General features: G+C 37.3%; 1 protein-coding gene across 3 annotated transcripts in view; it reads left to right on the forward strand.

Annotated features, from left to right (window-relative positions):
• Window positions 1-16,169, forward strand: part of WRN (WRN RecQ like helicase) — a 151,650-nt gene that overhangs the window by 34,304 nt on the left and 101,177 nt on the right. For all 3 annotated transcript variants that reach the window (XM_003830758.5, XM_034965923.3, XM_034965924.3), the window contains 4 exons: window positions 396-465; window positions 8,307-8,421; window positions 13,009-13,438; window positions 15,837-15,917. In XM_003830758.5, coding sequence (XP_003830806.3) covers window positions 396-465; window positions 8,307-8,421; window positions 13,009-13,438; window positions 15,837-15,917 — 696 coding nt within the window. The remainder of the gene's footprint in view (window positions 1-395; window positions 466-8,306; window positions 8,422-13,008; window positions 13,439-15,836; window positions 15,918-16,169) is intronic.

Raw genomic sequence — 16,169 nt, forward strand, 5'->3', positions numbered from 1 at the left:
AACAATTCACTTTTGTTAGGGAAATTGGATGATAATTTTCCTTTAAAAGATATCCCCAAACTTGAGACTAACATTCTCAGCTGATTTAAGTAGGATTTCTCTTACTAGATTGCATTTTGTTAGATTCCATTATAGGTTATTTTATTTGGATATTGTGTGTAATATTGAGTGTGAAAAAGTGAAAACAAACTTTTAAGGCTCAGGCACCTTTCTCAATTTTCACAATTGGTAGGATTATTAAATGAGGACATATTGATATTTGTGTCACATAATAGGTTGAATTCCATGTTTGGGTGCTTTGTGAATCATTCTCTTCGATTTTTCTGAAGATGGGACTTACTGTTTTATTTCAGTGATCTTTAGCATACTTTTTAAATTTTTCTGTTTTTTTATAGGCTGGTTTTATTATTTACCGAAATTTAGAGATTTTGGATGATACTGTGCAAAGGTTTGCTATAAATAAAGGTATGTTAAGATCCATAAATAAAATGTGAATTCACTCTTTTGTGAGGTTTATCTCCAAAAAAGGCAATATTCACATATTTGCAAAGCATTTAGTACTATAACTTCTTGAATGTCTGAGCAGTCCTGACATTAGGGTGGGATCCATCAGGGCCCAAGATGAGTGTTTCATCTTTGTTACTTGTGGCAAAGCAGCCCTTCTTTTACTTTGTAGCATTGCTATGTATGTGGCTTCTAGAGTTGGGGCTTTGTGGCTTTCTTATTGCAGTGACACAACCAGCTTTCTCCTAGTCTGGAGATTATACATCCTTGCTATAAGTATTTAAAATGCTTTCTATATAATGCTTTAAAACATGTAAGATGGCTTATCCCCAAGATGGTAGCTAATAAACACTAAATGATAAAGTAGGTAAAGATCCATTTATTCATTTATTAAATATTGTTGGGCATTTTACAGTGCTTTCTAACATACTGATTTACATTTCTAATTTTCTTCTGTCATTTTTCTCCAAAAATAATGGACATGTCATCCAACCTCAGTGCTGTTTTTAGAGGTCTTGATAGGCCAGTGAGAGCAGAAGGAGCCACGTAGTAGAGTGGGTGAGCCCAGGCTTTTTGTTGCACAGACCAATGTGAATCCCAGCCATGTGACCTGGGATGTACCTGTTTCTCCAAGCATGGAATGTAGATACTAGCATAATGTCCGTTTTACCGTTTTATAGAATAATTGTGAAGACTTAAAGGGACAAACTATTCGAAGCATCTGTATTGATACAAAGTTATCACTGTTCTTGTAGCTTCCTTTTGGAGATTTTAAATGATTGTGTTTGTTAAGATGTTAATTAAATTAGGCCATTTTGCTAAATACTCTTAAAAATATGGCATGACTGCCTCATATAAAATGATATGATATTCTTTATAATTGTCGTTGAGCCTCTGTGGGTGGCAGGCCCTCCTTTATATGTTAAGGTAGAAGAGTCTTTATTCTTACTTCTCCTCCCTGGAGAGCCACTTCCTATGAATGCCTGCTGGTTCTCTGTAGTCAGAGGTCTTGTGGCTGTAACTTAGAGTCAGCCTCCATATCCCTGGGTTCTGCATCTGTGGATTCAACCAACCACAGATTGAGAACATTCAAGCCAAAAAAAAAAATTCACAGTTTTAAAAAAGGAAAAGTTGAATTTCTTGCATGGAGTACCACATTGAATCTATATGAATGAAGTGATGCGTAGGCATTGTATAAGGTATTATAAGAAATCCGGAGATGATTTAAAGTATACAGGACAATGTGTATAGATTATATGCAAATATTGCAGCATTTTATATAAGAGACTTGATCATCTATGGATTTGATATCAGTGGGAGGGAGGTTCCTGGAACCAATCCCTCAAGGATACAGAGGAATGACTGTATGTTAATTAACTGAGGCAGGTGATCGGTTTTTTAAGCTGATTTGGGAAACAGTATATAAGAACTTACTTAACTCATAATAAAACTAAAATTCAACAGGGGAGAGTTATGATTTTTTGGCTTTATGGTTTGTGGAATTGCATGTAGGTTACATGTACAATTTTGTTACATGTGCAATTTTGATGAAAATGCTTCCAAGGAATGTTTAGGAGATTTTTCACTAAAGTAACATATATTAATAACACAGTACTGGAAGTCCTGGTATCTGTGTACTTGTCATTGTAATGCTACATTATTTGACCTTCACTTTTTTTCCCCTTTATTACATTATATGTGTGAGTATATTGTGACATCTTGACTCAGATTCCAGTGAATTGTATTAGGTTGGTGCAAAAATAGTTGTGGTTTTGGTAATTTTTAATGGCAAAAACCACAATTACTTTTGCACCAACCTAATAACTAAGATTACCATCTTTTTTTCCTTCCTTCCTCCCTTCCTTCCTTTCTGTTATTCAGCCAGAAGTATCAGCATCACTGTTCTCTAATTTTCTTCATGTACATATGGATGATATTTTCGAATGACCACTTTTCTCTTTTGCTTTTTATTATTAGACTGTTTTTTTCTTCTTGTTAAAGGATAAAAAGATTAGAACATAAAAGGATATTTACACATTGTTTCCCCATTGACTTATTCCCAAGATGGTAGCTAATAAACACCAAATGATATAGTAGTTAAAGATACATTGACTCATTTATTAAATATTGTTGAGCATTTTACGATATGGGAATACCGTAGTGAACAAGCCAGGCATACTCTGTTTCCTGAGGGGCCTGCAGTTTTATTGGGGATACAGATGAGTGAAGAAAGCAATTGCAGTGTAGGGAGATGAGTCTTACGTCATGGGAAAACAAGGTGCTGTAGTTGACACACCGAGAGGCATCTGACACATTGGGGGAAATATTCTAGAATATTTCCTGGAGAAAGTGCATGTAAAAGCCAGACCTGAAACCTGAGCAAGAGTTAGCTAAGGCCAGGTGCAGTGGCTCATGCCTGTAATCCTAGCACTTTGGGAGGCCGAGGTGGGTGGATCACCTGAGGTCAGGAGTTCGAGACCAGCCTGGCCAAAATGGTGAAACACCATCTCTACTAAAAATACAAAAAATTAGCTGAGTGTGGTGACAGGCACCTGTAATCCCAGCTTCTTGGGAGGCTGAGGCAGGAGAATCGCTTTAATCTGGGAGGTGGAGGTTGTAGTGAGCTGAGATTGCACCATTGCACTCCAGCCTGCACAAGAGCGAGACTCTGTCTCAGAAAAAAAAAAAAAAAAAAAAGTTAGCTAGCTGAAGAGTATAGGAAAGAATGGGTACAGGAAATTACAGGTGCCAAGTTACAGAGGTGAGAGAAATTATGGTATCTATAGGTAATTGAAAGTAGTTCAGTATAGTGAACATTGAATAGGGCTGGGCGGATGAAGGCGAAGCAGAAAAAGGAAAGCAGATGGGCCATGGTAAGGAGTTTTATATCTCCTCCCAAGAGCAATCGAAGTGACTGAGAGTTTTAAACACAGCAGTGAAGTGAATTACATTAAAAAAATAAGAACTTGGGCTCTAGAATAAAAAACGGATGTAGGAGGAAGGCAGGAGTCACAGTAGGAATATCTTTTGGGAGGCTGTGACAATAATCCAAGTGAGAGGTAATGGCAACTTGAGTCGGTTAATTGTGTTGAGAATGGAGAGAAGTTGACAGGTTCAAAATTCATTTTTCTTCTTTTTTTGAGTCTCACTCTGTCACCCAGGCTGGAGTGCAGTGATGCGATCTTGGCTTACCGCAGCTTCCACCTCCTGGGTTCAAGTGATTCTCCTGCCTCAGCCTCCTGAGTAACTGGGATTACAGGTGCCTGCCACCACGCCCAGCTAAGTTTTGTGTGTTTAGAGGAGATGTGGTTTCGCCGTGTTGGCCAGGCTGGTCTCGAACTCCTGGTCTCAAGTCTTCTGCCCGCCTCAGCCTCCCAAAGTGCTAGAATTATAGGCATGAGCTACCACACCTGACCTCAAAATACATTTAATAGAGCAAGCATGAGCCACTATGCCCAGCCTCAAAATACATTTAATAAACCAGTGGAATTTGAGGTAATGATGAAAGACACATGTCAAGGATCATTCCTGTGTTGTTGGCATAAACAACAGGGATGAAAAGCATTGAGGAAGAGCAAGATTTTGGGATGCGTTGTCACACAGTTGATTTTAGGTATGTTAAGGGAGGGAGACCTGTAAGACAGCAAAGTGGAGGTGGTGCAAGAATTAGTTGTGTTGGCTGTAGCACAGAGGACAGTTTGAGTTAAGAGAGTTGGGACTGAGAATCCCGAGGAACTCTTAGTGTTGAACATTTGCGTGGAGGAGGGGACACCAAAGGAGTTGCCATAGACATCGAGGAAATTAGGAGGTGTGGTGTGCAGAAAGCCAAGTGAAGAACATGTTTTAAGTAGGAGGATGCTATCAACTGTTTTAAATTCTGCTGAGAGTTTGAGAAACTGAGGACTTAGAATTCATCATTAGATTTGGCAATGCGCCGATCATTTGTAATCTTTTAAACAATAGTTTTGCTGTACTGGGTAGCAAAAGAGTGTTTTGAGGAGTGGTCATTTGGAGCATATGCTATTCAAACAGAGACGAGTCCACAGGCTTTGGTAACATGAAAGTCCTATAACCATAGCAAGAGAATGAGGTGGGTGGAAGTCATATTAACGTGAATAGGGGAGTAAGTTAGATCTGAGGAATGTGGGAACAGAAACAGGGTCTCATTATGTTGCCCAGCCTGGCTCAGACTCGTGGCCTCAAGCGATCCTCCTGCCTCAGCCTCCTGAATACCTCGGGTTTCAGGCCTCTGCATCTGGCTTGAAAACAACATTTTCTCAGAAGCTTGTTTTAGTTGTTTTAGAAATAACTAAGGCATGTGTAAACAACTTTTCTAGAAGCTTAGTTTGGAAAGGGAACGTTTATTGATGCATATAACACTTATATGTTGGGTGCTTATGTGTCAGGCACTGTTAGAGTTGCTCGGGAAAATTTACAAACCAAGCAAACCATGCCCCTTCATTTCCTTTGGGTGAAGTGAGGGAGCCATGTGGTTAACTGAAGGAATTGCATAGCGGGATTAGAGGGAAGAAAGTGCAAAGCCTCCTAGGGTGATTGGCTGGCTCTTTTGGAGGAACAGTGCCTATAACTGAATGAAATGAGTGAGGGTAAGAGTGGCAGGAAATGAGGCTAGAAAAGGGGCTTGGGCCACATCACGTAGGGCCTCGTAGGCTGTGAATCTGACTTCATTTCTTATTAATGAAAATAAATACGATGATGGGTTATGGGAAACCCATAGAGGGTTTGGAGCAGAAGAATGATATAATTAAAATTTTATTTTAGAAAGATTTTTCTGGTTGTTGTAAGAGGAAAAATATTTAGCCCCAGGGCATTTTGGCAGAGAGTTAGGAGGCTATTGTAACAGCCCAAGCAATAGACAATAATTGTTTGGATTAGGCGGGTAGCAATAGAGGTGATGAGAAGTCGTAGCTTCTGTAGATATTTGGAAGATATATATTGTGAGGGATTTGCTGATGAATTCCGTGTAAGGGGTGAGATGTAAAGATTCATAGAACATTAAGATATTTTGGTCAGATCATCTGATGAATGGAAAGGTCAGTTATAGTGGACAGATTATGAGAAGAACAGGTTTGGGTGAGAAAACTTTAGATTTCAGTGTTGGATATCCTAAGTTTTAGATGATTATTGATATCCAAGAGAATATTTTAGTTGGAAATATGATCCCAAAGTTCAAGGTTGAGGTTGGAGATGTAATTCAGATCCGATGGTAGTTAAAGCAGTGAGACTGAATGAGATAAAATAGGGAGTGAATGAAATAAACAATAGACGTGATATTGACCTCAAGGGCACACCAGCATTTGGAGGTTGGGAAGATGAGGAGAGAGCAGCAAAGAGGACTGGGAGGGCCACTAATGAAGGAGCGAAGTACAGGAGGTGTTTAGTTCTGAAGCCACCTGAAGAAAATGTTTGAAATAGGAAGAAGTTGTCAGTTGCTTTAAATCATTCGGAGAGGTTGAGTGAGATGAGAGTCTACAATTAACAGTTAGGTTTGATGGTGTGGAGGCCATCAGTAACCTTTTCTTTCTTTTTTTTTTTTGAGACAGAGTCTTGCTCAGTCGCCCAGGCTGGAGTACAGTGGCGCGATCTCCGCTCACTGCAAGCTCCGCCTCCCAGGTTCACACTATTCTCCTGCCTCAGCCTCCGGAGTAGCTGGGACTACAGGTGCCCGCCACCATGCCCGGCTAATTTTTTTTTTTGTATTTTTAGTAGAGTATTTTTAGTAGTTTCACCATGTTAGCCAGGATGGTCTCGATCTCCTGACCTCGTGATCCACCTGCCTCGGCCTCCCAAAGTGCTGGGATTACAGGTGTGAGCCACTGCGCCCGGCCCATGAGTAACCTTTTCAAAAGCAGCTTTGCTCTACTGATTTGGGTAAAAGCTTAGTTGCAGTTGGTTTGGGAGGAAATGGGAGCAGAAAATTTGAGAGAGTGAGTGTAGACAACTCTTTCAAGGAATTTCGCTATAAATGGGAGTAGAGATCTGAAGACTGAATAATTAGCAAACTGAAAAGTGGGAAGACGTAATTCTCTTATTGTTTCATTTTTCTTAGTGAAATAAGAGGTGAAGTTGTTCTCTGAGTAATAGGAGGGTCAAACAGGTGTTAGAAGTTCACAAAGAAAGGAAGAGGTTTGAAATAGTCATTTTGAGAGTGGGAAATGTGGAAGAATTAACAGTCATTGCTGAGGGTGCGTTTGAAATCTGTCATGAGTTTAAAATAACTTATGTCATCATCGATGTGCTTTATTTTCAACTATATTCAACTGCTTGGGTGTAGGCATCAGGTAGGTAAAAAAAGTGGGTTTTATTATGAGTAGAGGTTTTGCCACGTAATTACCATGGAGGGAGGGAAGAGCAAAGGAGTTGAGAGTCTATATATACAAAGGAATGATTACTGTAATGTGGGTAAGAGAGGAATGGAAGGCTCAGTGGGGAGTGGGAGTAGGGATGTTGATAGGTAAGGAAAAGGTGATAGGATCAATGCATTTGGTTCTGCAAGTGTCAAAGTATTGTTGGGGAAAGCATGCTGGAAGGAAAGATAGGGATGCTGGTGTTCTCAGGGTGGAAGGCTTACAATTGAAGTCTGGAAGTGGTGATTTTATTGGCAATTATAAGGTCAACGGTATGACTGTGGAATTGAGTGGCTAAGGTCTGTTCAAGAAAAGATTGTCGGAAATGCAGGGGTCAAGGAACTGGCCTGTGGATGTTGAAGTCACTGGCAGTGATCAAGGAATAGTAGTGGAGTGAAAGTAGTTAATGAATCAGGCACTAAGATCTCCAAGGGTTGAAAGGATGCAGTTTGGAGATGACAAGATAACTGTAGTAATCAGGAATAGCAGGTTTTGTAGCTCTGTCTCATAGGCCTCAGAGGAGATGGGCTTTTGAAGGACAAGAGAAATGATGATGAATAAATTCTAAGCAGGGGAAGTGTTTGGGAAAGCAGGGCAGGCTTTGTGCTGTTGATGGCAAATGATGTACCAGACAGGATGAAGTTGAGAATTTGGAAGTTGATCACTGATTAGAAAGGCTTACATTTTATTTTGGCTGGGGGTGGCAGCTCATGCCTGTAATCTCAGCACTTTGGGAGGCCAAGGTGGGCGGATCCCTTGAGGCCAGAAGTTGGAGACCAGCCTGACCACCATTGCGAAACACTGTCTCTACTAGAAATACAAAAAAAAAAAAAAATTAGCTGGTCGTGGTGGCACATGCCTGTAGTCCCAGCTACTCCGGGGGCTAGGGAATGAGAATAGCTTGAAGCCGGGAGGTGGAGGTTGCAGTGAGCCGAGATCGCGCCACTGCACTCCAGCCTGGGTGACAGAGCAGAGTCTCAAAAAAAAAAAAAAAAGGAAGGGCTTACATTTTATTTTGGTGCTGACTGGGAATGAAGGCAATGAGGGATAACTGTTGGAGAAGGCTGTGCTTACTAAACAGTATTATTAAGTAGCAGCATACATGGTGTTATACTGACTTCTGATTTTGCAATAGTACAGACAGGTTCAGATTCTCATTTCCACCTTCTCCTTCTGCCTAGGCGAATAACTGCTGGGTTATAGTACATATTACTGCAGATCATTTGGAATTTACTTTAAATGTAAACAGTAAAAATTTGAAAGAGAGGGAAAGTGATTGAGGCAATTTGGGGATTGAATAAGAAGGTCTTTTTGTTGGAATTCATTTAAGGAAAGAAAATGAAAATTTGAGCCCTAATATTATTTAATGAAGTGGCTAAATGAATATCTCTGCTTTGTGGTTTGAAAATTAATATTGATTTTTTTTCCCCCTAGAGGAAGAAATCCTACTTAGCGACATGAACAAACAGTTGACTTCAATCTCTGAGGAAGTGATGGATCTGGCTAAGCATCTTCCTCATGCTTTCAGTAAACTGGAAAACCCACGGAGGTTAAATATTACCTTTTTTTTTTTTTAACTTAAATCAATTCTGTTTATTTTTTTTTATCACATTTTCCTATATGTGAAGACTACTGTTCATTAAGGCTGACTCATAGAAATTTGCTTGAATACACACACAAAGACTGATGTATAAATTTGGGAAATATCTTTCCAGTTGTTGAATAGTGAATCCAAAGGTTTAAGCCTTTTCTGTCTGCTTTGTACGATGTTTTATGAAACAAAGGAATAGAAATTGTATTCATATTATACATTTTGAAATTATATCTATATTATATTTTTTGTCAAAGCAAAATAAATTATACATTAAGGAAAATATTTAAGATTCAAAGTTGTCATTTTCTTTCTGTTAATGAGTATCTTTGATTTAATAACATTTATAGTTTGGTCACTTGAAATCTATAGTGACCAAAAGCAACGTCATACTTAGTAGCCTCATTTCTGTTATTATCTGATTATTACTTAAGAATTCTACTTAATTAATAGATTATTAGAACAAAAGGCATTCCAATTTTAGAGATTCTTTTATGGTTAAAGCACTAGGTAACTTAAAAAATTTGGATCAAATGTTATACAGATTAATAGACCTTGGAATACAGGGGCTATGTCTTTTTGGAATCAGACCTTGTCCTGGCCTTAATTGCAGGATGACTTCCTTATTAAATCTCTAAAAGCAGGAATGCTCTGGAACAATGAACAATTAGAATGTGGTAATGTAATTTTGGGCCAAAAAAATACTTTGTAGAAATGTGAATCTCTTACTTGGAATAGAAAGAATTCTGACTCGAAAAAAGTGCAGTTAATGTATGCTTTTCTGGATAAGATTTGTGATAGATTTTGATTGAGATTTAAAACCATGATATATAAATTTAGCTTTTTTGTCAAAGTAATTTGCCCCCCTAGAATTTGTTTTGGTAATTTTTAATGCAACTTGGAGAATTTCTGAAAGATGTAACTTTCTTTTTTTTGAGACGGAGTCTTGCTCTGTTGCCCAGGCTGGAGTGCAGTGACATGATCTCAGGTCACTGCAAGCTCCGCCTCCCGGGTTCACACCATTATCCTGCCTCAGCCTCCCGAGTAGCTAGGATTACCGGCGCCCGCCACCCCACCCGGCTAATTTTTTTTTAATTTTTAGTAGAGACGGGGTTTCACCATGTTAGCCAGGATTGTCTCGATCTCCGGACCTCGTGATCTGCCTGCCTCAGCCTCCCAAAGTGCTGGGATTACAGGCGTTAGCCACCGCGCCCAGCCTGAAAGATGAACTTTAAAATGGGGAAGGATACTAGTAAAGCCATTTCTTACTCATGTATACATTTTTCCCTCCATGAAATTAGAGCAGCCACCTTTTACATGACTTTTACATGCATTTCAGATTTTTGTACTAGCAATTAAAATATCTACTGGATGTAAATCACATGTGCTTAATGCTTTGCTTCATAATATCTGTTGAAGTCAATTAAAATATAGAGACAGATCTTTAAATTGAAAATGTTTTATTTGGGAAGCAAGAATTAAATTTGGGGCATATACACAGACTGGGTGTCTTTGGTATCTCTGAAGAACAGAGAAGTTTGGAGGTTATAGAAAAAGGAAAATGTGACATATTGTTTTTCCAGAAAGTTCTTTGGCACTAGTAAATTTTGGGGAGTTGGAAGCGCTGATCGGTTAGTGACTGTGGTGGGTAAAACTAGTCTTAGAGTCACAACAGGTTGTTTCAGTATCTATTAGATAAAACGGGTTTTAGGTTACAATAGGCAGTTTCAGCAGCTAGGCTTGCAGAAAATTACATTCTTAGAGTAATGTTATGTGCCTTGAGTGCTTTTTTCCCCTTGGCCCTTGACTCTGATTTAGTTGGGTATGACAAGAATTATCAATTTATATAATTACTTTTTACATATTGAAGCTAAATAGATTTTCTTAAAACTTGGAAATGGGAAATACTGGGTCTTGTGAAGTTTTAGTGTGAAAACGATAACTAGTCTCTTATTTCATGCTCTTTGTAACAAGTCTACAGTACAGTAATACCTAATGTATCTAGATGACACCTCAGAACCAGGAGGGAACAAAAAAGACCTCTGAGCAGTCAAAATAATGCTATAAGCATGTATTCCAGCTTACTTTCGGCATTTCTGTGGAGTGCAGGAGGCCACATTTTGTTCATAGATCCAGTTTGACAAGCTTGGGTACTGAGTTAAAGTGAAAATGGTGTAAATAAGTAATGATATTCACATGACAGTAGGTGGAAGTGACAGCTGACAATCTGAAAGAGTGGACAAAACTATAAAAATTAGAACTAAGAACTCTTAAAATAGAACGGTTTGAAGTTTGTTACAGAAGGGAGCAGCTTTATGCTTCAGTGGACTCTGAAGGTATTGGCAGTGTATAGTACTGCTTAGTCATTGATTTAAATTCAGTATATATCTCTTCTATTGCTGTCATGTACTTGACATTCTGTTGGGTGCTAAGGCTGTCTGCAGGCTACTAATATGCATAATAACAATCCTGAAAAAGAAGGAAAAGTATACTGTGCCTTACTGAAGAAGGCAGGACAGCCTTTGGTATTTGTTAGAGTAAATATTAGTTATCTTACATAAAGCATGTTATATTCCCTGATGTCAGGGCCTGATAAATGAGCCCTTACACTCTTGATAGTCAATCTGTGCCACTGTTGCTGTGTTTGTATGTTACACCATTTCCTGTCCGTGTAACAGTTAAACTGTATCACATATCTGTTCCTACTAAACTATTTGCATATAATTTTAACATTTGAGTGGCTGTATATAAAGCTAAAAGTTCTTTATAAGATTTATAGAATCTTAGAATGTTTAAATTAGATAACATTAGTGTGCTTTTAGTTTTTGAATTTAATTTTGCTCTTGATTTTGTTTGTGTTAATGTAGACTTTGTCTATGTAAGCTTGAGCCCAACTTTGGAGTGGTGTTTTCAGTGATGGAAGTAACTGGAAATAACTCATGAAACCACTTAGTACTTTTGATAGTTTATTCCCATGAAGGATCAAATTTGTACTTGAGTCATTAATATAAAATTTTAAAAGGCATGTCAGATTTTATTAAGCATGGATTTTAAATATATAAATATTAGAAGACCTAAACAAAATCACTAATGAAAGAGTAAAACATGTCCCTGCCTATCATACTTCCTTCACTTTCACTGATTTCTGCTTTTATGAAGTACTTTAGTAAGCTCTACAACAAATAAACAAGACATTGTGCCTCATTTTACACTCTAGCAGTGGTTTTCCATTCCAACTAACTAGATTGGGTTATAATATAGTCATTTAAACTTACTTAGTTAAAATGTTATACATTAGCAACTGCAATTAAGGAGCTAAGAAATTCAGCTCGTATTTATTTATATGCATCTTATCCATAGTTTCTCACTTGTTATATTTGCCTACTGATGGCAAATTGATTTTTTCTGTTCCAAAAATGTAGTGTTTTGAGATTTTTGGAGATGCAAAACAGCATCATTTTCAAATTAGAGCACAAACAATCTTACTTGTTGCAGTTGAGACTAGTAATTGATCAGTGAGGTGAAAAAATTAGGCAAAATGGTATCATCAAAATTTTCTTTCTTTTTTTTTTTGAAACGGAGTATTGCTCTTGTCGCCCAGGCTGGAGTGCAATGGCATGATCTCAGCTCACTGGGACCCCCACCTACGGGATTCAAGGGATTCTCCTGCCTTAGCCTCCTGAGTAGCTGAGATTACAGGCGCATGCCACCAAGCCCAGCTAATTTTTGTATTTTTAGTAGAGACAGGGTTTTGCCATGTTGGCCAGGCTGGTCTCGAACTCCAGACCTCAAGTGATTCACCTGCCTCAGCCTCCCAAAGTGCTGGGATTACAGGCATGAGCCACCGTGCCCGCCCCAAATTTTCTTTTAACTTAAAATATTAATGTTTGTTTGTTCCCAATATTTTTGTATATGTCAAGGCTTTTTCATTATATACAGGCCAGCTCTTTGGAGTTCTGCATAGTGTTTCTTGTTTAAACCACACCTATAATGTACCATCTACAATTTCCAATTCTTTAAGACAGAGTGAAAAATTAAGACACCTGAAGCAATCTGAGTGCGGAGTCCTAGGCATTATGATTTTCCTTGAGACTTTTAGGGTTCTTTTATCACAGTTTATCAAACACCTTTTTTTTTTTTAACAAAAAAGAAATTTACAAAATCTTTCCATGTATTCAACTTAGAATTTAATGAAATAGGGTTTTTTTTTTTTTTTTGGTGGTCATGTATCATCAACTTTCTTTACATTTAATTAAATTAATCAACAAAAAACATATAGTTGACATAAACAAATTTGGGACCAAGCACTACTGACTCTTAGTAAACATACAAGTCATCTATTGGTGCAGAAGTGCCTTGATGCTAGAGAGTAGCCTGCAAGCTGTAATTATATATGGGCATTAGGGAATGAAGAACAGCCTTAATACTATTGATCTTTTAAGTGAAGGTCAGCTTAGAAAGCTTTTACTTGTTAAAAAGCTTCACAGTTTGTCCTTGTAGTTAATGCAATTGAAGTTGAATTAATCTTTCTTAATTTTTTTTTAGGGTTTCTATCTTACTAAAGGATATTTCAGAAAATCTATATTCACTGAGGAGGATGATAATTGGGTCTACTAACATTGAGACTGAACTGAGGCCCAGCAATAATTTAAACTTATTATCCTTTGAAGATTCAACTACTGGGGGAGTACAACAGAAACAAATTAGAGAACATGAAGTTTTAATTCACGTTGCAGATGAAACATGGGACCCAACACTTGATCATTTAGCTAAACATGATGGAGAAGGTGTACTTGGAAATAAAGTGGAACGAAAAGAAGATGGATTTGAAGATGGAGTAGAAGACAACAAATTGAAAGAGAATATGGAAAGAGCTTGTTTGATGTCGTTAGATATTACAGAACATGAACTCCAAATTTTGGAACAGCAGGCTCAGGAAGAATATCTTAGTGATACTGCTTATAAATCTACTGAGGTACTAAATAAAGAGGAAGCACATTTTTAGTTATTAGTAGGGTCTGGCAGACTTTATTCCCGTAAAGAGACAGATAGTAAATATTTTAGGCTTTGTGGGACATACAGTCTCTGTTGCAGTAACTCAGTTCTGTTATTGTAGTGTGAAAGCAGCCACAGACAAATGTAAACAAATGTGCCTGTCTTTCAATAAAACTTTATCTACAAATACAGATAGTGGGCCACATTTGGCTTGCGAGCTGTAGTTTGCTGTTCCTGACTTAGTATGATATGCAGCATTGTGTAGTGGAAAGATTTTATGGTATCAACAGGCATTTGTAGGAGTTTGCTATTTTATAATTTCGTATGCTTTTTTCATAATAGATATCTCTGCTTTTTGTGGATTCTCTTCATATCTACTAGTGTTTACTCTTCTGACTTTGATTTTTGGGGGTGTATTTTATTTCTTTATACAGAATTTTTTTCTTTTTTCTTTCTTTTTTTGAGACAAGGTTTTGCTGTGTCACCCCAGCTGGAGTGCAGTGGTGGGATCTTGGCCCCCTGCGGTCTTCAACTCCTGGGCTTAAGCGATCCTGTCACCTCAGCCTCCCTAGTAGCTGGGACCACAGGCCTGCACCACTACACTCAGCTAATTTTTGTATTTTTTGTAGAGATGGGGTTTCACTCTGTTGCCCAGACTGGTCTCCAACTCCTGGACTCAAGTGATCCACCTGCCTTGGCCTCCCAAAGTGTTGGAATTAGAGGTGTGAGTCACTGTGCCTGGCCCAGAATTTCTTTACTTGCTCATGTGAGAGAGTTTCTAATAAACTTCTGATGCTTTTGCTTGACACTATAGTTTTACTGTCATCTCAGAGTCAGATTTTTTCCTTAATTTCTTCATTAAATTAATTTCTTAATTTCTCATTTGTTTTGCATTAGTTTACAAAATTACTTAAGATGCCTATATTCTCTGAAATTTTATATTTTATTTCACGATAAATAAGTTTAAAAAATTAGATTTGACCATTTAATTAGAGTTATTTCCCCATCATTTTTCTAATGGCAACAATAATTTTAGCATTTGAGCAATTCTCTGTATTTTGGTAACTATTAGTAATCACTTTTATCAGTATAAACGTGCATTTCATTTTAAAATGGTTTTCAAAATATTCTCATACCAACCATTCATAAAAGATGTTCCCCTTCTGGGAAATATCAGTTTTTGCTAACATCTGCATTTCCCTTTGATTTTCTAGGAATTTCTTATTAGGTATACACTTTAAGTGATATGTTTCATATAATATTATAGGATTATCAGGATTTCATGATTTTTTTTTTTTGAGATGGAATCTATCTCTGTCGCCCAAGCTGGAGTGCCGTGGCGCAGTCTTGGCTCACTACAACCTCTGCCTCCCCGGTTCAAGTGATTCTCCTACCTCAGCCTCCCGAGTCGCTGGGAATTACAGGTGTCCGCCACCACACCCGGCTAATTTTTGTATTTTTAGTAGAGAAAGTGCTGGGATTACAGGTGTGAGCCACTGCACCTGGCCTTGGATTTCGTGATTTGACTGACATCTTTTACACCAATTATTGCCATTTTTTATTGGGTACTAATTATTAGTATTGCTTTCTTTATTCGTTAAATAAGAAGTAAAAGAACTTTTAAAAAATAAAATAACTTTTTTTCCTAGTAAAAAGCTTATTTTCAATTTTTTTTATTGCTTAAATTTTGCAGGTTAATTAAGGTTTACTTTTTCCTACTTCCTGTTTAAATATTTGGCGTTTTTTGAGGGTTTTCTTTCTATGGATTTTTGTGGGGGATCCCATCTTGTTGGACACTTGGTTCCTGGAGATTGCCAAATTATTGAAAAGTTTCCTCATACCCAAACATTGGCAATAGACTGAATAAATAACATCTCTGACATTATTTTTCAATTATATAGAGAATGCTTTTTGTAAAATACTGATTTATTTAAAGATATTACAATCATAGTAGTTTTTCGCAATCTTTTTTAAATCAGTGGATGTCAAGGAACAACTATTGTTCTTTGTACGGCATTTTCAACATTGTGAAGAGTTCTTATACTCAAAAAGTTTGGGAGACACAGTGTGACATTGTTTAACCTGAGTTGAACTTGTCATTTTGTATTCTTGTTTAGAGCAGGGATTTTATTTTGTCTCTTTATCTAACTTTGTATTCCTAACTATTTCTTTCTTTCTCTTTGGTTCTTTGTTTCTTTGTTCATTCTTCTCTCTCTCCCTTTTTTATCTATCATATAAATATGTAAATATATATTATATATCCATTAGGGAAGAGGAAGTTGTCTAAAGATATCTAGTATATAGGAGCTTTGTTCTGCAGAAAAGAGGATATGAAGTCAATTATATTGGAAATTAATACTTAATACTTTTTTTTAAAGCATTTATCTCCCAATGATAATGAAAACGATACGTCCTATGTAATTGAGAGTGATGAAGATTTAGAAATGGAGATGCTTAAGGTATGTTTACAATTATAAAAATATTACTTCAAGTTCTTTCCAAAGGACATTTAATTAAGTAAAATATTAACTAATTCTAAACCAGGTTCCACCACAATGAAATTGCTACTAATTATGTAACATTAGATTTCACATTTTCCAATTCATGTTTCTTTCATGTAGTCTATAAATAATGGGTTAGAGGTAATTTACTAATTTTAAATGTGCTTTCCTTGTTCCTTCTTATTTTTTATTTTGAAGACAGGGTCTCAC

This window comes from Pan paniscus, chromosome 7, assembly GCF_029289425.2.
Source record: "Pan paniscus chromosome 7, NHGRI_mPanPan1-v2.0_pri, whole genome shotgun sequence".
Taxonomy (NCBI): domain Eukaryota; kingdom Metazoa; phylum Chordata; class Mammalia; order Primates; family Hominidae; genus Pan; species Pan paniscus.